The 25,860-nt window shown below is 31.9% G+C and overlaps 2 protein-coding genes across 2 annotated transcripts; both read left to right on the top strand.

Moving 5' to 3' along the window:
- The first annotated feature begins 2,937 nt into the window (after positions 1-2,937).
- mrpl1 (mitochondrial ribosomal protein L1) lies at positions 2,938-8,262 on the top strand. The gene is made up of 9 exons (XM_028457674.1): positions 2,938-3,132; positions 4,128-4,212; positions 4,293-4,560; positions 6,286-6,369; positions 6,441-6,512; positions 6,778-6,889; positions 7,733-7,833; positions 7,934-8,015; positions 8,109-8,262. The coding sequence occupies exons 1-9, from the start codon at positions 3,102-3,104 to the stop codon at positions 8,204-8,206; spliced, it is 933 nt and encodes a 310-aa protein (XP_028313475.1). The 5' UTR covers positions 2,938-3,101; the 3' UTR covers positions 8,207-8,262.
- Positions 8,263-10,517: 2,255 nt separating this feature from the next.
- Positions 10,518-25,362, top strand: LOC114470442 (extracellular matrix protein FRAS1-like). Its single transcript, XM_028458662.1, has 4 exons — positions 10,518-10,739; positions 12,558-12,589; positions 24,892-24,999; positions 25,247-25,362. The coding sequence occupies exons 1-4, from the start codon at positions 10,685-10,687 to the stop codon at positions 25,343-25,345; spliced, it is 294 nt and encodes a 97-aa protein (XP_028314463.1). The 5' UTR covers positions 10,518-10,684; the 3' UTR covers positions 25,346-25,362.
- The last annotated feature ends 498 nt before the right edge of the window (positions 25,363-25,860 follow it).

A 25,860-nucleotide genomic window follows, 5' to 3' on the forward strand; every position in this document is an offset into this window, starting at 1 on the left:
TCTTATAATCAATTCACAACATTTATTATTATTATTATTATTATTATTATTATTATTATTATTATTATTATTATTATTATTAATAATAATAATAATATGCTGCTTGAACAGAAAAGGACACTAACTACAGTAATACTGAGGTAAACTCCTGAGTAAAGAACACATCTTTGTTATGTATGTCAATATATGAAGTATATCCAAAAAAAGAGCTGTTTTCTAGAATTTGAACAACTAAAAAGGGAAAAAGCCTCAACTGTTTAAAAGGTTACAGAAAGATTGTTAATAAAACAAACTGACAAAACAGAATGTTTGATATGAAATCATGAAATATGTTGTAATTGTACTGCCACCATAGCATGAATGACTGTGAGTATAGTATGTACTACAGTATGTAGTATGTACTATGTAGTAAGTAGTAAGTAGTATGTAGTATGTAGTAAGTAGTAAGTAGTAAGTAGTATGTAGTAAGTAGTAAGTAGTAAGTAGTATGTAGTATGTAGTAAGTAGTATGTAGTATGTAGTATGTAGTAAGTAGTATGTAGTAAGTAGTATGTAGTATGTAGTAAGTAGTATGTAGTAAGTAGTATGTAGTATGTAGTATGTAGTATGTAGTATGTAGTATGTAGTATGTAGTAAGTAGTAAGTAGTAAGTAGTATGTAGTAAGTAGTATGTAGTAAGTAGTATGTAGTAAGTAGTATGTAGTAAGTAGTATGTAGTATGTAGTAAGTAGTATGTAGTATGTAGTATGTAGTATGTAGTAAGTAGTATGTAGTATGTAGTATGTAGTAAGTAGTAAGTAGTATGTAGTAAGTAGTATGTAGTAAGTAGTATGTAGTATGTAGTAAGTAGTAAGTAGTAAGTAGTATGTAGTATGTAGTATGTAGTATGTAGTATGTAGTCTGTAGTCTGTAGTATGTAGTATGCTGTAAGTAGTAAGTAGTAAGTAGTATGTAGTATGTAGTAAGTAGTAAGTAGTAAGTAGTATGTAGTATGTAGTAAGTAGTATGTAGTATGTAGTATGTAGTCTGTAGTCTAGTATGTAGTCTGTAGTATGTAGTATGTAGTCTGTAGTATGTAGTATGTAGTAAGTAGTAAGTAGTAAGTAGTATGTAGTATGTAGTATGTAGTCTGTAGTCTGTAGTCTGTAGTATGTAGTATGTAGTCTGTAGTATGTAGTATGTAGTAAGTAGTATGTAGTATGCAGTATGCAGTATGTAGTCAGTAGTATGTAGTATGTAGTAAGTAGTATGTAGTAAGTAGTATATAGTATGTAGTAAGTAGTATGTAGTATGTAGTATGTAGTAAGTAGTATGTAGTATGTAGTATGTAGTATGTAGTATGTAGTTTGTAGTATGTAGTATGTAGTATGTAGTAAGTAGTAAGTAGTAAGTAGTAAGTAGTATGAAGTCTGTAGTAAGTAGTAAGTAGTAAGTAGTAAGTAGTAAGTAGTAAGTAGTAAGTAGTATGTAGTATGTAGTATGTAGTAAGTAGTGTGTAGTGTGTAGTATGTAGTATGTAGTATGTAGTCTGTAGTATGTAGTATGTAGTATGTAGTCTGTAGTCTGTAGTATGTAGTAAGTAGTAAGTAGTATGTAGTAAGTAGTCTGTAGTCTGTAGTCTGTAGTATGTAGTATGTAGTAGGTAGTAAGTAGTAAGTAGTATGTAGTATGTAGTATGTAGTATGTAGTAAGTAGTATGTAGTAAGTAGTACGTAGTATGTAGTAAGTAGTGTGTAATGTGTAGTGTGTAGTATGTAGTATGTAGTCTGTAGTATGTAGTATGTAGTTTGTAGTTTGTAGTATGTAGTATGTAGTAAGTAGTAAGTAGTATGTAGTATGTAGTATGTAGTAAGTAGTTTGTAGTAAGTAGTAAGTAGTATGTAGTATGTAGTATGTAGTAAGTAGTCTGTAGTAAGTAGTAAGTAGTATGTAGTAAGTAGTATGTAGTAAGTAGTAAGTAGTAAGTAGTATGTAGTATGTAGTATGTAGTAAGTAGTATGTAGTAAGTAGTATGTAGTAAGTAGTAAGTAGTATGTAGTATGTAGTATGTAGTATGTAGTAAGTAGTAAGTAGTATGTAGTGTGTAGTATGTAGTGTGTAGTAAGTAGTATGTAGTATGTAGTGTGTAGTATGTAGTGTGTAGTGTGTAGTGTGTAGTATGTAGTATGTAGTATGTAGTAAGTAGTATGTAGTATGTAGTATGTAATATGTAGTATGTAGTATGTAGTAAGTAGTGTGTAATGTGTAGTGTGTAGTCTGTAGTCTGTAGTCTGTAGTATGTAGTAAGTAGTATGTAGTAAGTAGTAAGTAGTATGTAGTATGTAGTAAGTAGTAAGTAGTAAGTAATATGTAGTAAGTAGTAAGTAGTAAGTAGTATGTAGTATGTAGTATGTAGTATGTAGTATGTAGTAAGTAGTAAGTAGTATGTAGTATGTAGTATGTAGTAAGTAGTATGTAGTATGTAGTAAGTAGTAAGTAGTATGTAGTAAGTAGTATGTAGTAAGTAGTAAGTAGTAAGTAGTATGTAGTATGTAGTATGTAGTATGTAGTATGTAGTAAGTAGTATGTACACGGTCGCTAACACTACTGTACTGCACAGCAGGTGCCCCTAATGAACCGTTTGGTTGTTTACCAATCACCAATAAAACCCATGAAGAAGAAGAAGAAGAAGAAGAAGAAGAAGAAGAAGAAGAAGAAGAAGAAGAAGAAGAAGAAGAAGAGGCAGCTCTGACGTCACTTCCGCCATGGCTTAGCTTTCTTTGCGCTGCATCTCTCCTACTTTCTGATATTTACAGGCTTTGAAAAAATAAAAATAAATTATGTTCTTTTTAATCTTACTCTAGAACTATCCCCCATTGACTGAAATATTTTTATATAACATTTTTTTAAGTTTATAGACGTATTAATCGTGTGTCGTGATGTACATATTTAATAATAAATTTAAGATTAGTTTTATTATTAATTAAGAGCCTACTTCACAGCAATAACTTTATAGACTGAATAATGAACAAAGTGTCGGAACATTTTTAGTGGTTCATTTTTTTGTGGAACTTTTGAAATCCTTCCTTGTTTCCACACGGACACAAACACCTTCAGAAGGCATGGCATCCTGCGCTGTGACGTTAGTTAAAGGTCAGTTGTTTTATTAAATCTACCGACGTGTTTACCTTCATATTAATATATTTAATAGCACTGACCTTTGCCTCTATGTTCGTGGTTTAGTCTGAATGATAATGTATCTCTATGTTTACTATCTGTTAGTTATCTATAAATCTACTCTGTCTAAATAATAGATATAATGCTGATGTAAACTATTCCTCCTTCAATTAAAAACACTGTATTTTATCCACATTAACCATCTTATTATTCAAAGCCAAACAAGTTAGAATATGCAAACTAAAGTAGTTTGTTCATTTCTGTAAAATATTTTTTCTGTGGATGATGATGATGATGATGATGTCACATCCGGGACTAATCATGAGGAGAACAGATATTTAGTAATACTTTCTAATAAATAGAACAAAATAATGCTTTATTGATGCCCAGAGGAGAAGTTCACTTTTGCAGCAACATAATAAAACCAGATCAGATATAGTATAATAACATAGACATTTGTAACATATATTGTGTTATATATGTCATGTATTCAAATAGAGACATATACCACATTTACCTTTCCTATGTGCTGTAGTCCCCCCCCCACTAGATTGTCCATATCTCAATAAGTATTCATCCAATAAACCTAAACATGTACAGTGTGAATATTGATTTATTAAAGAACAATTATAAAAATAAATCAGAATTTTGTGAGACTGAAGTTTGTGGATATTTGTTGAAATCACATGGAATGACCCTCTTAAAACAATAATATACATATAAAATAGATTAAAATACTACATAATTTAAAATTGAAAAAAGCAAATCTGTATATGAGGCAGTGTGCAACAATTTTAAAACATCATCCTAAATACTTAATATCTAATATACTAATTTTATATAAAATATACAATATCAGGATGAGATAATACAGAAACAATTTTTTTTTCATTATAATATGATCATATCACTCAGTCTAATGGGGACTTAATGATAATCTTAATTATTTCTGTTGTTTCCTGTTTTTACAGGATGTCATCAGCAGCTACTACGAGCTGGTGGTTCCGTCTACCTGAGCGTGTCACAGGTTACTGTTCGCTCCCTTTCAGCCTTTCAGTGAGTTACTGTACCTTTAATAAAGTCCGTGTTTAGATTAATACAGGTGTAATTAAACCATTTAACATCTGGACCAACAGGCCTGTGAAGAAAAGCAAAAAACAGGAGGCGGAGCCTAAGGTGAAGAAAGAGAAGAAAGTCATAGATGACACAGACAGACATAAACCCTACGGTAAGGTAGCGTGGGCTCCAGTGGACGATGTTTACGTCTCTAGACATTATCCACGGACCATCTACGGACCACAGGAAGCTATCAACATCCTGAAGAAGTTTCAGATTCTAGACTTCACTCCCCACGACCAGCCTGTTTACGTTAATCTGAAACTAGACATGGCTCTGGAGAAAAAGGTACAAACATCAGCTGTTAGGGTTACAACAAAGTCACAACAATGTGTTTTTAAAACCTTCAGTTTGGTTTCTCACTTGTTTTTGTTTCATGGACAAAGTTTTTCTGCTGGAAAAGTTAATGAAGTGTTTATCATAAAAGTTTCTTCTTCTCTTTTTTTAACTTTTTGGAAACTAGTTCTGATGAACTACGTCTGGGCCCGCGGAACATCTACGCGTGAATAGCACGTACCACGTTCCCGAGAAGTGACTCGGTTCCACCGAGTAAAAAAAAATCTCTGAGAGGCTCTAGACATCCGCTCATAGAATATCCATGTCACATTACAGCCTGATTCAACGAGCATTAACGTAGGAGTAGTCATTTGAAAAATGGGGCCCCCGGGGCCCCCCGGGGCACATACAGAGTATGGTCCTCATTTATATATTGATATGTGACAATGATTCGTTACCAACAACCGTCGCAATATTTGACTCACAAATAAATGAGAAAACAACTTCAACAAGAAGAAAGTGAGGGCGTTTGGAGTCCGGTAGCTCCGCCCTAAAAAACATCAAAGGAAAAAATGAATTGGTTTCAAAATGAAAAAGTCAGTTGTCAGTAGAGCACATGTGAACTGTCCCTGGACTATTTTTATATTATATGTATTTCCATTAGATAAACCATACAAAGCTCCTTAGGTTCAGCCATAAACTCTCCTTTATCCATTTCTACACTTTGAATATTTTTGCTTTTATGTATTTAGCACACATCAAAGGAAAAACAACCTTAAAGGTGCAAGGAGGGAACGCTTTTATGGGAGCTCCGCCCCTTTCAATGTGCACAAACAATTTGAAATAAAGTCTAACAAATAAACACTTATGAAATTAATCTTTGACATATGAGGAAAAATTTAAAAAATGAATATCAAGACAATGGAAATATTGAATAAAATATTAATTGACAATCCAAAAAGAAATATTAAATGAAAACCTATGTACATATATTCATACACATGTGAATACAAACATACATAATACATGTGGCTTGTAATGAAAAGGCACAAAGTAAATTAAATGTAATGTAATGTTTTTTTTACTGCCTTTTAAAGAGTGAGTAGAAAAAAATGCTTTTGTTGTCTTTTCTAAACTTTTATTTGTTTAATGTGTTTGTTTTAACAGGGAAAAGAATCTCCTGTTGAATGAATCATTGTGTATATTTTCATCATATTTTGCAGCTTTCAGTTTATATTTTACTTCCATTAGTTGAACGTAGAACAACTGATTAATAAGATGTTTGAGTAGAGACATGGAGGATGTTTTATACTATTCTTATATTACATGTAGTGCTGTTTGTTAATATGAAAAATATGGTTTCAAATCTACAAAACATTTAAAATAATTTAAAACAATAACCCCTCCATTGATTGGACAGTTCAGTATTTATTAGAAGTCTCTGTTTAATGAATAAATGATAACGTAGTTGTTTTGTGTGATTATCCTAGTTTGTTGTGTTAATACTGGTTTATTTAATATCTTATTTTGTGCAGTGCCTCATTTATTCATGAATTTTATATCATTTGTTTAGATCTCTATTAAACAGAAAAGATACTCATTGACTAATATCTTCAGGTTGTTGTGTGTAGTTATATACGTTAAATAACAGTGATTAAAAATGTTCCTCCTTAAGTTCTCACACTGTTTACAACTGCATGGTTTTATATTAACAAAGGTTCTTTTCTCTCTTTCTAGAAAAAAGTGGACTCGTTTGTGAGCGTTTTGCATTTACCTCATCCATTCAACACTGATGTGAACAAAGTGTTAGTTTTCACTGAGGTACATGTTAATAGTGCTGCTGCTGAGGGTTTATTCCTCCATCACATCTCATGTCTTGCTTTGTTTGTCAGGATGCTAATCAGGCTAAAGTAGCTCTGGAGAACGGAGCTACGCTAGCTGGTGGAGTGGAACTCATACAGCCGGTAAAATACAACCAATTGTTCCTGTTATGGTTCTAATAACCTGGGGATTAATATGGGGATTAATATGAACTCATGGCTCACTAAAACATACATCTATAACTCTGATACTGTACGTATGTCATCATATTTACTATAAAATGCTGTGTGCGTGTTTTTTAAATGAAGCCCTTTGAATAATAATGTATTGGATTATTTAAATTTCACTGTTGATATTTACTGTTGATTATGTTATTTTTTAAAGATGAATAAACTCTTGTTCTTCCAGATCTTGGATGATGAGATTTCAGCAGATTTCTACATATCAGTTCCAGATATTCTACCAAAGCTGGTTCTACTGAAGAACAAACTGAGGAAGAAGTTTCCTAAAAGCAAGAGAGGTAAAATGTTTAATATTTAATGGAAATGATTGAGTTTATGTTTAGTTAAGATAAGGTTTTTATCTTTTTTAATCTATCCTGGACAATATTTCAAAAATATAAAACTCAAATATTGTCAACCTTTAAAATAACTGAAGTATTTAGATGTAAAACAGAAACATAATCAAATGTACATAATATTATTATCTTTATCACACTTTGTCTACCTTCATTAATTTGATTTAAATTCAATGAATGTTAAAATAAGTACTGTATTGATTTGGTACTGGTTGCATACAACATGATTTGTTCAAAGATATCACTTTTAAAGTTCTCATATCATTTTATTTTTCACCATCATCTCCATTTGTTCTAAGAACTCCAAAAACAATATTTAAGGTTTATTTTCCCAGAGTTTTATCCTCTGAAAAGTCACTTTCTGACCTACTTTACACAAACAGGCTGATTAATGTCCTACTTATGAATATTCATGAGTGGGCGTGTCTATAGATGGGTCAATGACTTCCTCCTCCCCGCACAGTGAGGTAGGGTCAGAGGACGGCCCACCCTCCTCCCACCCACTCCCTAGCTGAGCTCATGCTGCTTTATAAACACAGAGCGTGGGGGCGGGGCCTCCACCGCTACATACATAGACTGTAGTAAATACATACATAGCACTGTGTGAAGGACGGAAAACAGTGTTTAAAATATAAATACATTTGTTTTGCTATGTTGACATTATAATGAGTGTATTTCTTATTAAAAGTCCTCTCGTCGTCTAAATAAACTATGTGCTGCAGTAAAAACTCATTATTATTAAACCATCAGAGCTAATGAGATACTTTATGTTCTTGTGATTCCCAGGATCAGTCGGCATCAACCTCCCCAGAATGTTGGAGGTATTTAAAACGGGTCATGAGTACATGGTGGAGAATGAGTGCTACGTCCAGACACAGATAGCTACGGTATGTCTACGCTAACGTCAAACGCAGCAACAAGACGAGCTAATGAAGATGAAAATAAGATTTTTTTGGTTGATTTGATGCACGTTTGTCTCTGTTTCAGCTGAATATGCCCTCAGAGCAGATCTTTGCTAACCTGCAGATGTTTGTGGTTGATGTTTGTTCACATAAACCAGTAAAGATGGGTACGTTACATGTGCTCCTATAAACATACTGCAGCATATTAACTGATGTTATTTCTCTTTTGGTGGCTATGTTGTTATTCTTCCTCTCTACAGGTCCTTTCATTGAACGAGCCATTATCACCAGTCAAACCAGTGAAGCCCTTTGGTTCAAGAGTCAGGAAGCTTTACCACAACCAGAGCCAGTGAAATAACCAGTTTTATGTGTGTTTATTAGAACCTATGAATAAAATAACGTGTGTTCTCAGTGGGTTCTACTCCTGTTTGAATTCCTTACGTAGAGCTGGGACGATAACGATCCTGGGCTCATCGTAACGATACATGTTTTTAGAATCAAACTTTTCAACTCGAGTGAATAGAAAATAAACGGCAACATAAATAAGACTAATTTCTTTCTATTTAAAGTGTAACAAGTACCATATAATAGTCATATCTTTGCATCACAAGTTGATTTTTAATCACAATCCTGGGCTGTGTAGACTGTTATAGTTTAAACATGGAGATTATTAGCATGCTACATGTTATTGGTAGTGTTGTATTTAACACCAATACTAACATAATGATAAAACCATAACAAAGGTTGAACAGTTAAATTATCAGTACATTTGACAGAGAAAATATCTGTAACTCTTTTAAAGCACAACGTTAAGAATCTCACGTTTACACTGAATTCTTGTTAAACTAAGTGTATCTGTGACTACACATCAATAGACTGATTGATTTCATATATAAATATATATAAACTCACTAATAAGCTACTGTAAATGTTTTCCAAGGAGGCAGAACATCCAGTGAGCTAACGCTAACGCTACATGTTTTAAGAACATGTGAATGAAGTTGAAGAATAATCAATGTTTGTCTCGACATAAAATCCAGAGTTTATTCAGGATGAGTAAATATTACCTGGAATCATAGACATTATCAAGACCATCAAAATGTGATCTTCAGACTGTTACACCACTAGTGATTGGTCCATAACTGCTCCCTCTACCACAGCTTGGAAACCAGATTGATAGTAAAGTTGATCTGATAGAGAATGTTTGGTTTGGTAGAAATATTGATCAGTGATGTCGTCTGAGCAGATCAAATGGATTTAATTATCATATTGGTCAATAAATGTGAGACATTTCCACTATTGAGCCCTAAGTTATCACACTGGAAACGTTTGTTTCATGGTCTCTTTATTTTTAAAATATCCCTGAACTATAGATACATAAACTTTACTAGATGACATTATTATTTTTATTGTTATTGTTTTGCTGAAAAACACCATTACAACACGTACATTTGAACTCCATTTCTCCTCTGTAAATAATCACTTTAATAGACTGATGATATATTGAATATTTCAGTCACTAAGTCCTGGATAGAAATGGATATCTAGTAATCAGCAACATGTACTGTAAGGTAATCACAGAAAACATAGACTCTAAATCTGATCCTCTGTGGAACAAGATTTGGATCAGAGATCAACTCTAGAGTCATCTCAGTCCCTCCTACTGTAGATTAAATATTACACACACAGATAGAACGTTGACGAAGGCACACATCTGGTTAGAATATCTCACTGGAACCAGGAAGTAAAACATTAAACAACATTAATAAATACATGAATCAAAGTTCATCTGTCTGAGCAGAGAAAGTATGTAAACATGTTCCATAATCCTTTGTTTCAAGGTGTTCATAAAACATATCACAGATACAGTAATCTGATTACATCAGCTAGGATTAACCCTGGCTCTGTAGCTATGACACAGGTTATATCTGGATGAATCGCCATGGTAACCTAGCTGAGATGAACCTAGAACCTCTGCTTTAGAGCAGGTTGTAGGTTCTGTGTGAGTAGAAAAGCATCCGACAGGGAACATAATCGAGCGCTGAAAACCTGATGAAAAGGTTTTACGCCAAATTATTCTGATTTATCGAACATTGCTGAGCTCATTTATAAATCAATTCATGCTCCGCCTTAGGCCACGCCCACATTCTACCATAAATGATCAAAGGAGCTCAAAGTCTGACTTTAATCTTCTCTTTTTGACTTTAATCTCAACATTAGATTTCAATTTTAACCTCGAAATTTTAAATGTATTCCTGATTTTTATATGATCCTGTTTTATGGATTGATTTTTTATTTTTACATGTTTTAATGTTTCCTCATTTTTAAAAGTAATTTATGGTGTGTGATGATTTTTAGTTTTGTATGAAGCATTTTGATTTCTCCTGTATATGAATAGTGCTACAAATAAACTAAATGTCTATGTTTCCTCTCCTGTACTAAAATAGTTAGTATTAAAGTGTGGGGGAGGTCACAGAGTAGAGCTTTACTCCTCTCAACCATTAAAACCAGTGAAGAGCTTCTTTTTAAAGCTGAGCAGCTGCTATGGAGGGGGAGGGGACATGGGGGGGGGGGGGGGGGGGGGGACGGGGGACATGGGGGGGGGGTCTCTACATGTCCCAGCAACAGATCTACAGGAGGAGGAGCAGATCTACTTAGACACTCTACATTCTTTACTAGAGGAAAAACTCATTCAATGTTCAGTCTTTAGTTACATTATTCATAATAATAATGTAGACGGTGGACAGTGTTTGGTAGAGGAACGGACTCATCTCTACCTGTTCTAACTGGATATATATATATATATATATATCTATATTTAGAACTATCTCTAACTATGGCTGGATGGTTCTTTGTTCTGTGGTTCTTCATGTTCTCTAAAGCTGTTCAAGGTTGGTTTGTTTCATCTTTTCTGTCTAAATGTGTGTTAAACAGCTCACTTCAACTAAAGCTAATGTTAGCTTCACTAATAGCTTCACTAAAGTCCTAAACTTTCTATTTAACGTAGATTCTATAGCAGCGTTTATTTTAGACTACTACCGATGGACCCCCGAGGTGATTTAAACATGTTTTATTATTATTATTATTATTATTATTATTATTATTATTATTATTATTATTATTATTACTATTATTATTATTATTATTATATTATTATTATTATTATTACTATTATTATTATTATTATTATTGTTATTACTATTATTATTATTATTATTATTACTACTATTATATTATTATTATTATTATTATTATTATTATTATTATTATATTATTATTATTATTACTACTATTATTATTATTATTATTATTATTATTATTATTATTATTATTATTATTATTGTACCTGTTCATCATCATACGAGTGGATTATTAATGAACAGATAATCACATGTTCTACAGAACCTCAGGAGATGATTAGGGAACATTTACATGGAGAAAATGATTTATGGCAAATTAATAATAAAGTCAAAATGTAAAGATTAAAGTTCAAATTTTGAGAAAAAAGTTAAAATATAATGTCAAGAATAAAATAAAAATGTCAAAAATATCATTGAATTTTCGAGATAAAAGTTGAAATTTTGATGAAAAAGTTCAAATATAATATTGAGAATAAAGTCAAAATGTTGAAGTAAAAGTTTAAATTTCGACATAAAAGTGTACATTTTGAGAAAAAGTTCAATATAATGTCGAGATTAAAGTAAAAATGTTTAGATTCAAGTTTAAATTTTAAGAATAAAGTTGAAATATAATATTGACATTAAAGTCGAAAAGACGGGATTGAAAGCAAAGGTAAATATATTTATATAGAATATTTCATACACATGGTAATTCATTGTATTTTACATGATTATAAAGTTCAACAAAAAAACATTAGAAAACATTAGACATCTTAAAAATCAATAAGAACATTTAAAACAGCAATAAAAGTCGTACGCAGTAGATTACATTTAGAAAATGAAAGTGAGGACAATTTTAGATATAAAAATTAATTTTGGATGAGATGAGATGATGAATGAGAAATGTTAATGAGTAACATGTTAATGAGTAATATGTTAATGAGTAATATGTTAATGAGGTGAGGATTGGCTCATGTAAAGATAATCATTATAGACATTATACCAGAATGTGCTGCTTCACTATAACTGGGCGTTAACTCTATTTGAGAAAAGAAACATAAACTCTTTGTTTTAATAACTCACATTCATCAATAGTTAATAATAATTGTGTCTTAAAGGAAACCTGTATAAATCAGAGATAAATAGGTAAATAAATAAAAACCTTTTTAGTAATTGAGAGGTGAACTCATATACTTTGGTGTTGATGTGTTATTATTATGGTTTTTATTGGTATTATTATTGGAATTTAAAAACCAACCAATGGATTTGTTTCTTCAACCTCAGTATATACAGTATAGGTCAAACCTCGCTAAATAATATGCTATATTTATGTTACACGTGTCCTGTTTGATTTATTTTTTTTGATTAATAAAAAGAATTGATGTAAGTTAAGCAATACAAAGCAAAGGAATTGGACTGTAACGTTGTTTTATTTCATATAGTTCTGTTATTTAAGCTGAAGAAACATTAACAATACAAAATATGCACTTTTACTTGAATATAATTGAATGAAATAGATTATTGTAGTCTTAGATGGTATGAACACCAAGCATCAGCGTTAATATTGTTTATTTTTATTCTTTTCTTCAGGAGCTTGTGTTTACAAAGGATCCCTGTATGAGGTAGGAGTATTTTATTATTATTAATATTATTATTATTATACACGCTAAGTGCTAAGTGTGCAGAGCGGAAGGTTATTGCGTTTATTACTTTTAAAAAGGGTTTGTTTACACAAAATCAGATCATCATCAATTCATTCAAGATCCTGCAGGATGATGTAAGGCTATGACATGGAACATCTGACCAAACATGACCCTCAGCCCATCCAGATTGCTGACTCAGCAATTTGAAAGCTCCTTTCAAACATTCCTATACAGTTTAAATAAGTTTTGATTTCATTCAAATTTTATGGATTGATGTCGGGTTGTGACCTCTATCAAAATTGCAGTTCATAAAAATAATAAAGATAATAAAAGGCTTCAATATTGCGATATTACCCGGAACCGTGATACTTTGTGTGGTATCGTATCGTGGTTTCTCATTCAGGTATCGTGACAACTCTAGCTCTCTGTAAATAATGCTGATCAGAGAACGCAGCAGCTCACATGGGCCGATGTATCGGTCTATCACTAGTCTGCGCTCTTCGAGTGCTCTAGTTATTATTATTGATGATGATGATGATGAGGAGGTCTCATGGTTAATGAAGCTGGTTTGTAACTGGAGGGTTGTTGGTTTGAAGCCACTCTTCTGATTAAATAAATATTAAAACATATTGTAATATTGACATAGGTAATGTTGTGCTGGTTCTTTAAAATAGTTCATTAGTTACTGATACTAAAGTATTAGAGCTCACCGCTCTATTTATAACTATTTCAATATCATTCTGAAAAAAGTCTAGAGCAGATGATGAAACTTAACTTCATACATTCTAAGTTTCTCCTTCATTTTCCAATCTCTCAGTGAACCTCCAGGAGGATCTTCATCATCATATTTATTTATTAAATCCTCCAGTATTTGCTCTCTTTTTATCTTTTAATCCATCTTTGACTTTAGTCTTTGTTTGTCGAGTCTGACCATTTCATCAAAACAAAACATCTTCAATAATTCATCACATGTAAAGTTACAGTAAAGTCAATGTAAAGTTAATGTAAATCTACTGTAAAATCAATGCAAATCTACTGTGAAGTTACCTTAAAGTACTGTAAATGTATTGCAAAGGCATTGTAAAGCAACTATAAATCGAATGTAAAGTTAGTGTAAATGTAGCATAATGTAAAGTTAGTGTAAATGTAGCATAATGTAAAGTTATTGTAAATTTACTATAAAGTTACTGTCAAACTACTGTAAAGTTAATGTAAAGTCAATGTAAATCTACTGTAACTTTTATGTAAAGTCACTGTAAAGCCACTGTAAAGTTATTGTAAGTTACTGTAAAGTTACTGTGAAGCTAATATAAAGCTAATGTGAAGTTACTGTAAAGCCATTGTAAGGTTAATGTAAAGTTAATGAAAAGTCACTATAAAGTTACTGTAAAGCTACTGTAAAGTTAATGTACAGTTACAGTGAAGTTACAGTTAAGCTACTGTAAAGTCAATGTAAAGTTAATGTAAAGTTAATGTAAAGCTACTGTAAAGTCGGCGTAAAGTCACAGTTAAGCTACAGTAACATTAATGTAAAGCTACTGTAAAGCTACTGTAAAGTCGGTGTAAAGTCACAGTTAAGCTACAGTAACATTAATGTAAAGCTACTGTAAAGCTACTGTAAAGTCGGTGTAAAGTCACAGTTAAGCTACAGTAACGTTAATGTAACGTTACTGTGAAGTTAATTTAAAGCTACTGTAAAGCTAATGTAAAGCTACTGTAAAGCTACTGTAAAGTCGGCGTAAAGTCACAGTTAAGCTACAGTAACATTAATGTAAAGCTACTGTAAAGCTACTGTAAAGCTAATGTAAAGCTACTGTAACGCTACTGTAAAGTCGGTGTAAAGTCACAGTTAAGCTACAGTAACGTTAATGTAACGTTACTGTGAAGTTAATTTAAAGCTACTGTAAAGTCGGTGTAAAGTCACAGTTAAGCTACAGTAACGTTAATGTAACGTTACTGTAAAGCTACTGTAAAGCTAATGTAAAGCTACTGTAACGCTAATGTAAAGTCGGTGTAAAGTCACAGTTAAGCTACAGTAACGTTAATGTAACGTTACTGTGAAGTTAATTTAAAGCTACTGTAAAGTCGGTGTAAAGTCACAGTTAAGCTACAGTAACGTTAATGTAACGTTACTGTAAAGCTACTGTAAAGCTAATGTAAAGCTACTGTAACGCTAATGTAAAGTCGGTGTAAAGTCACAGTTAAGCTACAGTAACGTTAATGTAAAGCTACTGTAAAGCTAATGTAAAGCTACTGTAATGACCTGATACTACATGTAATGAGCAACTCATTAACTTTCATAAACTGCTGGAATGTCTCCGATAGAGCAAATATTAGCATTTAAAATAAACGTGTTCTCCTAGATGCGTTCAGGGTCCCTGGGAAACCAGGACATTTTGATGAGTTTGTAAAATCTGGTCTGGACTAGACGTGAAAAGAGGACATGTCTGGATGTATGGTCCCCATATTTAAATATAATTCCCACGCTGAGCTCCAGCTTCATCCTGTAGTGTTATCAGAATAATTACAGTTACAGTTACAGTTACACAGATACAACTACTAATCCTGTAAAAGCACTAAATCACATTCTACATCTCTGACATTAGAATTTGTTTTAAAGTAAGAACGTAACTACGCAACTGTTAGAGTCACTGTTATACTAATAATACCTGTGTGTGTGTGTGTGTGTGTGTGTGTGTGTGTGTGTGTGTCTCAGCATGTTTAAACAGTGTTTGGTAAAAGGCTGTGTTTGAGTTCAAAGCCTGTGGAACACCTGGATTAGTGTGTAGAGGAACTAATGTAGGATAGAACACACACACACACACACACACACACACACACACACACACACACACACACACACACACACAGGTATTATTATAAAGCCTGAGGACTCTTTCTGTTGCACTTTGATCAGAGAAAAATCACGTGTTTCCTTTTTCTTTGATCTCAATATTTAGAGACTCTAAATATTATATTCATGTATTTAACACAAATACATCATAGTGTGTTATGGTCAATGTGATCCATGAGATCATGTGTATAGAAAATGATCAGCTGCATGTGTAATATTTCTTTTAAATTTAATTCCACCATCAACATCTCTGGTTAGTTTTAGTGTAAATAAGTTAATAATAAATTGTGTGTTTTAATGTAAATAAGTTAATAATAAATTGTGTTTTAATGTAAATAAGTTAATAATAAATTGTGTTTTAATGTAAATAAGTTATTAATAAATTGGTGTGTTTTAATGTAAATAAGTTATTAATAAATTGGTGTGTTTTAATGTAAATAAGTTAATAATAAATTGGTGTGTTTTAATGTAAATAAGTTAATAATAAATTGGTGTGTTTTAATGTAAATAAGTTAATAATAAATTGTGTTTTAATGTAAATAAGTTAATAATAAATTGTGTGTTTAATGTAAATAAGTTAATAATAAATGTGGTTTTTTAATGTAATAAGTTAATAATAAATTGTGTTTTAATGTAAATAAGTTAATAATAAATTGTGTTTTAATGTAAATAAGTTATTAATAAATTGGTGTGTTTTAATGTAAATAAGTTATTAATAAATTGGTGTGTTTTAATGTAATGTTCTGTGTGAGTTCACACACGTGTAGTCTCCTAATGAAGCTAAAATCTAAAATAAAATATTTTAGATGAAATAAAAGATGATGAAAAAAAATGTTGTATTTATGTTCAATCTGTTTCATTTAAGTCTTAATTTTTTTATTCTACTGTAAAAACAAACCTGATTTCTAATCAAAGCACAGATGTGTTTTATGACATTAAATAGTTTTAAAGCTAAACAGGGTTTATTACAGTTATTATTAAAGATCTACAGTTTGTTTGTAGATGTCAGCTAAAGGGGGCGTGTCACATCCTCTGGTAAACAGACACTGAGCTAGCATGCTAATGTGCTAACAAACATGCTAACTGTTCCCCTCACCTCTTAGTCTATTAACTCTGTCTGCTCCTGGGACAAAGGTTGTAAATCTGTGGTTAGAGGACCCCCAGCGGTGGTGTGAAATAGATGGTAATCATTGAGGTCACATTCAGGGGCATTAGCGCCTTGTTTAGGGCCCAGTAACTACCTGGAAACTCACACAATTCCAGCGTCTAAATCACATGATCTGAGTTGTTGGAAGTTGTTCAAAATATAAAAATGTTGAACTTTTCAAGCGACTACGAGTGAAACTGTGTCAGTAACGAGTTTGTTCCCACGTCATTGGTTTGAAGAGACAAAAGAACAAAAAACACAACATTGTGACTCATCACAGGTCATTTCAGCAACTATGGTCACTGAAGTCTATGTGTGGTGAACACATCTATAAATATAGTTCTACAGAGGGTAAAAGACTAAAATGAAATATATTATAAAGGTTTAACTCAGGACTTATTTTGTGTGAATTTAAAACTTTGACCCTGAACCATGTGATCTGATTTATTCTGTTATAGAAAATAACACCAAAGATTGTATTTATGTGTGTAGAACGTTTCCTCAGACTGAACTATTAAACATCTACAACAGCACAGGAGCAAAATGCTACGGTGTGATCACAAAGCTGTGCTATATATAAAACATATGTATTATTATTATTATCTGTATTTAGTCGCCTGTCTCTCCTTCTTTCTTCCTCTCTGCCTCCGTCTCTTATATATATATATATGTATGTATGTATGTATGTATGTATGTATACTGTACTTTTATCTGTCTAATAACCCAGGTGTGTTAGGGCTGCACGATTATGAAGAAATGATAAAATCATGATTATTATGATCAACATTGTAATCACGATTACAATCACAATTATTTATCATATTTATTATTAAAAACAAAGTAAAAAACAAAAGCTTTTAAACAATCATTATGTGTACAGTTTACATTACAAAATTAAGCTTTCAATGATTATTATAATTAAAAATAATTAGGCCAAGAATGTAAAATGTACCAAAGGCGAAGTGAATAAATACACTATTACAGATCAATAAATAAAGCTGCAGATCAGGTTCAGTTAATCATGGCAAAACAAAATCATGATCACGATTAAAATGTGATTAATTGTGTTTGTGTTCTACAGTGCACGCAGGGCGGAGCTTAAATGTATATATAGTAGGGATGTAACGATTAATCGTAAGGCAGTTAAAAATCGATTCATAGGTATCACAGTTGATATTGATTTTCTGAAAATTGAATCGCAGTACTTTAACAGCAGAGGGCGCTATCTATTTATCCTCTTGTCCAAATGCTGAGGCGGTGGACGGAATCTGCTACTACCTTGTTTCTGGTCACCTTCTACTCTTAAACATGTTCATAAATTAGTCCTTCCCCCTTTAGCACCAAAAGAATATCTGTAATATTACATGAATATCTGTAAAAGTCACGTTTTTTTATTAGCTCTGTCTGCTAGCACGTAGCATCTCTTCTTCACTGCACAGATTAGCTGCATCCCAACCCACCACTGGGTTACTAGCGCCCTCTGCTGGTCCAAACAAATATCTGACGTAAATACAGTGCAATGACTGTTAAGGCACAAAATACATTTTCAGTTGCACTTTTAAAAAGAACTATTATGCAGTTTTGCATTGTTTACTATAGAACCAGAATTTAAATTAATAGGCTTCTTCTTCATTTGTATTATTCCTTTATTTATTTTATTCAAGATTTATTTTTAGTTAAATTGCATTGTTTGGAATAGTTTATCAAGGGATTCTTTTGACAATGAAAAATAAAAGGAAAATAATACAGTATTTTAAAAGTTTTTTTTCCAAAAAAATAAAGGAATATTTTTCAATCATTATTTGTCTACAGTCCTGTGAGAGAATCGTATTGTGAACTCAGTATCGTGAAACGAATCGTATCGGGAGTTGAGTGAATCGTTACATCGCTAATATATAGTGTTGTTTATAAGTGTGTGTGTGTGTGTGTGTGTGTGTGTGTGTAGAAGCAGGAGTGTGTGTTCCCACCATAGAACCGTACAGCTGGGTACCTCACTATAGTTGATTATTAGAGATACACCCATAAAGAAGTAAAACACTGAAATAAATTATTATGTTAATTATGTCTCTATGTACTAACCACTAACATTAAAGCTTTGCAATTGTATAAATTAATATGAATGCTTTAAAGAAAAAATCAATTAAAATCAAACAGTGCATAATAAATAAAATAAAACACTAAATTACCATAAATGTTTAATTAAATCATTTAATCCATTCATTTTCAGGTTGGGGGGGGGGTGTTTCTAAGACTATTTAATGAGTTTATTATATAATAATGTACAGGTTTATAACTGGGCTGCTGAAATATAGTCACATTAAATATGTTCTCTAATTAAAACATAAATGTGTTATTGCTGGATTGTTTTGGTGTAAAAAGTGTTTCTGAATAAATCTAAAGAACACATGTTATCAGCTGTGTTTGGATAGATGCATATGTTATTATTATTATTATTATTATTATTATTATTATTATTATTATTATTATTATTATTATTATTATCCCTCAGTTTGTCTTTTTAAAGCAAATATGAAGTAAAGTCTGTAATTATTTCTTCCCAATAGTTTTTTACAACAATATAACTGAAATCATAACTGTTAAATAATAATAAAGCTGATTACATGTCTAATTAAAATATTACAACCTGACAGATTGTGGATGATTTACTGAGGACGTAATCATTGGTTTTAAATATTGATAACACTAGTGGCAAACCATAGTATAATAATATTTACAGAACTTAACTTAATAAAAGTAGACACTAAACACTTTGATGATTGATAACCTTTGACTGAACATTAGTGAATATTGTAGTGTAGTCATGCTGCTGATAATTAAACACAATGATATTGTGATAGATTATTATTATTATTATGAGACAGAATGAGATGCTACTAGTACAATATCACCACTAACATTAGAGACAGGAGGAACAATAGTGGTGTTATATTACAGATGCTACATGTGCACATCAGGAATGTTTGACAGTGTGGGGGGATTGAGAGCCCCTCCCACAGACACTTATGGTACAGCAAGCCCCTCCCCCATTTGAAAAGCAGCTCAGAGATAAATTCTGTCACAGTCACAAAGATGTTTATCTGTTAGTTTTGTTCCTGGACTTTTCTTTAGTTTTTTAATAGAAGTGCAGCTTTGATTACGTGCATAGTTTACGCACACACATTTTCTTTGATTGACAGTCTCTGCTACAGGAAGTGGAAGCCTATTGGCTGGGCGATCACAGGGCGATCACAGGGCGATCACAGGGCGATCACAGGGCCGTATATAAAGAGAGAGAGAGTTGAAACGACTGAAGTCCAAAATGTTTGATTGTCACGTGATTTATGTAAAACTGAATTTGTTCCCATAAGTTATTTACGGGTTATTTAAATCCATTGATTCCTAGTGACATAACTGAGATTTTTCTTATTTGTCATCAATAACTGTATTGATTGACAATATTTATACTGTACACCGTCATATGTATGTGTATATACATTATATGTTTATGTAGTTCCATAAATAGTTTATTTTCCTAATTTGTATTAATTATTAGTGTAAACACTTTACCTGCTTTTTGACAGTTAAGGCCAACATTAATGTGGTTAAAATATGTGTTAATATGTATTATATACAGGACGTATTGCTTTAAATTTTTTATTTTCTTTTCTTTAATAAGGGGTCATTAAAAACACATTGAGAACATATTTATTATGTTCATACATATATAAAAATAGACATTAGATTTTTTACTATGCACTTATGTACCAAGATAAATTAATTAAATAAAAGTCAGAGACATTAATAAGTTGTCATACAGTTTACTGTACTGGATGGGGATGCTCCAATCGTTCTGATAAAGGAGGTAAAATGTTTGGCTTCAAACTGAACCAGAGGAGAAAGAAATGGTTAGCATTAGTTAGCAGGAGAAATCTATAAATAATAATAATAATAATAATCAGGATTATAACAATAAAACATCTGTGAGGTGATCATATTCAAACACTTCATTTTCACTTTTTCCACGAATAAAACAATTGAAAAGCTTATTGTTTGATAAAAAAGAAGATATGTATCCTATGTGTGTAGATAAAACTGTGTGAAGTAGACGTTGTGTATCTGATAATGATCCCTTACTTTTATAAGAATAATTTAGAATTTATTTCTTTTTCTTTTGAATATGAAAACAACAACAGTTTATCTCGTAATAAAAAACATGGAACTATTGAGGCTCCATGAGGCGCCATTGCTGTAAAAAATGACCCATTAGAGTGAACGGAGTTGTTACTACTCTATATATACAGCTCTAGGATGATTTCCATGTGTATAGGGGTCTATAGGACGAAGGAGGGGCTTATATACATTAATGTATATGAATGACCACTAACAGTAGACCATAATAAAACACTAGCTAGGGATTTTTTCACATTTCAAAAGAATAATACATAAACATAGATTTATCATAAACTCCAGATATCAGCTTTAATGTGAATGTGATGATGATGATGATGATGGTTGTGTGTTAAAGTCTTTGCTGACTCATGGATTACATTTCTGAGACTCTAAATTCCCCCCCCCCCCCCCCCCCCCCCCCCAGCCCCTCCCCCAGTGCAGCATTGTGTGGTCTACATGTAGACACATGCTCCATGTCATCACACTGATGTCTGCTCTGGGAAAACAGCAGGACCACAAAGGCATGTGTCAAGCTCCTCCCACCACCACCACCACCACCTCTATACACTATACACTTCCTGTTTAGCTATAATCTGATAGTTTACCGAGTTATGTAAACAGCAGTCATCATCATCATCATCATCATCATCATCATCATCATCATCATCATCATCATCATCATCATCATCATCATCATCTTTTATTTCTCCCCCCCTCCCCCTCCTCCATCTCTCTGTTGTGTAGTTGTGTTGTGGAATGTCTTTGTTCTGTGTGTGTGTGTGTGTGTGTGTGTGTGTGTGTGTGTGTGTGTGTGTGTGTGTTCATCCTCACATTTAACCAGGATATAATGACTAATGTCTATTTATGAGTTCAGGTAGGATGTAAAAGTGGGGGGGGGGGGTTACTTAACTATCCTCAGGCTGTTACTGACCCTAAATGAGTTTAAAACTTTCATAAATAATGTTTCTGAAGCATTTCAGGTGGTGACGGAAAATAAAACTACAAGATATTTTTTTATCTTTGTGATATTTACAGTAAATGTGCTTTTTTTCACACCACTGGTAAAGTGTGATATGTTTTAATTATGATACATGTGATTAGTGTAGTATAGAGGTCTGTGTTTACTGATGGATCAGCTGTTTTAATACACAACATTGATAAGGACAACACTACCACGTATAGCAGCTAGAGCTGGGCAATATGGACCAAAACTCATATCTCAATGTCTTCTCAAATATACAATATAAACCTGGATATTTTTAACACAATGAAGTCTGAGCAGAAATATCATTCTAGGTTCAATTTACTGGTGAAACATTTCACACAGACATATTTTATTCTTTATTTATTCATTTATTATATATGTTCCACTTTAGTCTGTCTCTCCTCTAAGGGACAGTATGTGTGAGTGAGTTCTGTAGTGTGGCTTGTTTAGAGGAAGGTCTGGGTTAGAACGCACTCAGAAAACTAGTATTTAATACAAAACAAGCTATATAAATATATACATATATAAATAGGCAATATTATTTGTTTCTATATTCATAAAACAGACTATATCATGACTGTAGATATGTTGCCTAATTACAGGTGTTAAACGTGCTGTCATTCAACTCTTTACCACATGTTTTAAACCCTCACTGAACCATTAAATTGGTTCAAATGTTTTAACCTCGTCAATAAAAAAGTAAATATGACATTTTTATTACATTAGAAATGAAAATTCATGAACAAAAAGCTAAGACTAAAAATAACACAGAAATAGATTATTATGTTAATTATTAGTACCATTGTATTCATGGTTATAACTGTGAACTAATTAGAGATGTCCCGATACTACTTGTTCACTTCCAATACGATACCGATATTGCAGTCTTGAGTATTGGCCGATACGATATCAGCACAAATCATTCATACTTTTATGAAAAGGTTTGATCATGTTAGTCAGAGAACAATAATCAATAACAGTAGGGATGAGAAAAACTGGCCCATTTATTATTAACAGATTGGTTACATATATTTTAACCTTCAACATAATATCTACAGTATTCTATCATTAAATTAATATAATATTATATATTTCAGAGATTTTAGATGCAGTCTGATAAAATTAGATATTTGTTTTCTGGCTGATATTGAACCGATATCAGATATCAATATCGGATCAGGACACCTCTAGAATTAACCACATTAAATTATATTGTAATCGCATTAATTAATATTAATGCTTCAAATAATAATCTATTAATAAAATCTATATAAAATGTAGCATTAGCATTATATTACAACAATGCACAATTAAGCAATATCACATGAGCATCAATTGGTGTGATATAAACTATAATAATAATAATAATAATAACAGAGAAAATGTGATGTCATGTTTTATTTCTGTGAGTAAATGGACTCTGATTGATTATATGGAGATTTTATGTTAAAATGTTTCAATAAAAAGAAAATTAAAAAAATAAAATAAAAATATGGCTCTGAATAATTTTCACATCTACCTTTTGGTAGATGAGATGCAGTAGTAGAATAAATGATTCATTAATAATAATCTAAAATATTTAACCAAGCAAGATATGTTGTGCCTTTATTTGAGATGTTAGTAAATCACTAATATAAAGATGTACAGTATCTGTATGTTTTTATTTCAGTGCGTTGCATAAATCTTATGAACTGCTGAAGTTTTTCTATAAAATTCTAAATTGAGTTGAGAAAGTGATGTAGATATGAAGTTACAGTTATAACGTTGGAATCAGAAGAACACACATCATCTATTGTCAGGTGGTTCACAACATCTGGTTTGTGTGATGGGAACGTGTGTCCACTGTAATTAGTGAAGGAATGTTAGTAAAGCTGTGGTTAGAGGCACTTCCTGTTCCTGTTAAAGCTGCTCTGCTTTCATGTCTGAGAACCAAATACTACTCAATGTTTATTAGTACCTGGGAACACAAATAAATAACTGATACATATTTAATAGAAGCTAAATCATTGGTTCTCACACTTATATTTCCTCATTTCTCTTATTTCTGAATCTAATCCTTCCTTTGTCTGACTACTACATTCTATTTACAAACATCTATAGTTCATAATTATAGAATAAATAAGTGATGACACATTTTATAGAATCCCATTGTGTAAATAAGTGAAATAAACAGTATTTAATGGCTCCTGAATAGATTTATTTATACAGTTTTTATTATTTGATGTATTTTTAGTTCATGTTCTAATCAATTTTTATCATCATTTTATGTATTTGTTGTTGTTTGTTTGTTCTTTTTATTATTCAGTATATTTTGTATCTTTTTTTCTGTGTTTTTGTTGTTGTTTTGAGTTTCTGGTAATACTTAATATTATTATCATTTTTAACTAAAAAGATCAACATTATAAAACCCCATATTTTTAATATTGTACTATTTCTCTGTAGTACCATTGCATACCCCAAGGGGTACACATACCCCCATTTGAGAAACACTGATAATATATAGATAAATGCACCTTTCACTGCCTCTATTTTAAATGTGACCATGGTTTGTTTATAATTATATAAATATTAGTGGTGTGTCTCAATGACAATAATGAGTCTAATTAATTAGAGACTTTGTGATCATGTGACTGAATCACTTCGTCCAGAACATTCTAGAAAACAGAAACTGAACAGTGGAAAACACTTAGCATATCTGTGGATATCATGAAACAATTGTATATATATATACTAACACACACATTAAGATAAATATATTTATGCAAAATAAAAAGTGTTTAAATAAATGTTGTAAATCAAAGTTTCTTTCTACCTCACATGTTAAATGAATACATTTGTTTCTTAATTTAAAACAAAGTGTAAAGTTGTGCTAGTGCTGTTATAAAACCAGGATACATAAATAAATAGTCTGACTGACCTTCATAGAGCTATATAAAGTAGACGAGGTGGATCAGTTTCTGTGCTAATTCTGACCAAACCATTTACTGTAATATAATATTTAATGTATTTATTGCTGGTGTCTTATTTGATTTCCAGGGCTAAATTAAAAGTAAAACAGTTTTATTCCAGTTAACAAAGTTAATAAAATGTTTCATATCTTTTTATTGATGTTTTTCTATCACCAGAACAACACATCATGGAGGGTCCATTCCTGTGAGCAGTGTTCCTGTTACAGTGACGTAGTGATCTGTAGGAACGTCGTTTGTTCCAACCCTCAGTGTGACTTCAGCAGGGTGACAACTTTCACTGATTCATGAGGACTACATTCATATTTATCAAAGCAATATTGGGTTATTAATGCTGCTGATAGGACCAGAAAAGATTAAAAAAATATGAACACACACACACACACACACACACACCTATCCTATGGTGTATTATTATTATTATTATTATTATTATTACATAATGTGTTTTATTTAAATGTATTATTATTATTATTATTAATAATAAATATATAATACCGGTGTGTTTTCATAGGGTGAACGTCTACAGATTCCTTCCAACCAGTGCTGTCCTCAGTGCATCTCATCATCTGGGTCATGTGACTATGAAGGAGTCACTTATGGAGTGAGTTAAAGTGGACATATCATGTTAAATCCACTTTTTTAGACCTTAAATGCATTTTGTTGTATATTTACAGTGTTTAGAAGTACAGAAAAGTTCAAATTAGTCTCTTCAGGTGCTCCGTAGATATCTTTATTTTCTGTTTTGGTCATATTTTTCAATCTGTTTATATTTTTCTATTCTCTATTATGTTTTTTGAACTATTACGTCACAGTATTTGCAGCAGAACTGCCACATTAGTTCATCAACTCCAGGTCCAACACTTCGAGCAATCCACCATTTTTATTTCTGGCTTTTATTTTGTAGTCCAAGCTCCAGGATGCAGAAGTTACGAGAGGATAAGTCAAAATGTTGGGTTGTTGGATGTAGTAACCCACACGCTTCATTACACCGTCTCCCAGCATCAGAACCTTTTCAAAGTGTCTGGTTGAGTTTTATTTTTTATAGAAATGTACCACATCTGTGGGTAAGGTCATTTTTGTGTGTGTGAAGCACTTCAATGATGACTGCTTCATCAACCTCCACCA

The sequence above is a fragment of the Gouania willdenowi genome, chromosome 9 (genome assembly GCF_900634775.1).
Source record: "Gouania willdenowi chromosome 9, fGouWil2.1, whole genome shotgun sequence".
Lineage (NCBI taxonomy): Eukaryota > Metazoa > Chordata > Actinopteri > Blenniiformes > Gobiesocidae > Gouania > Gouania willdenowi.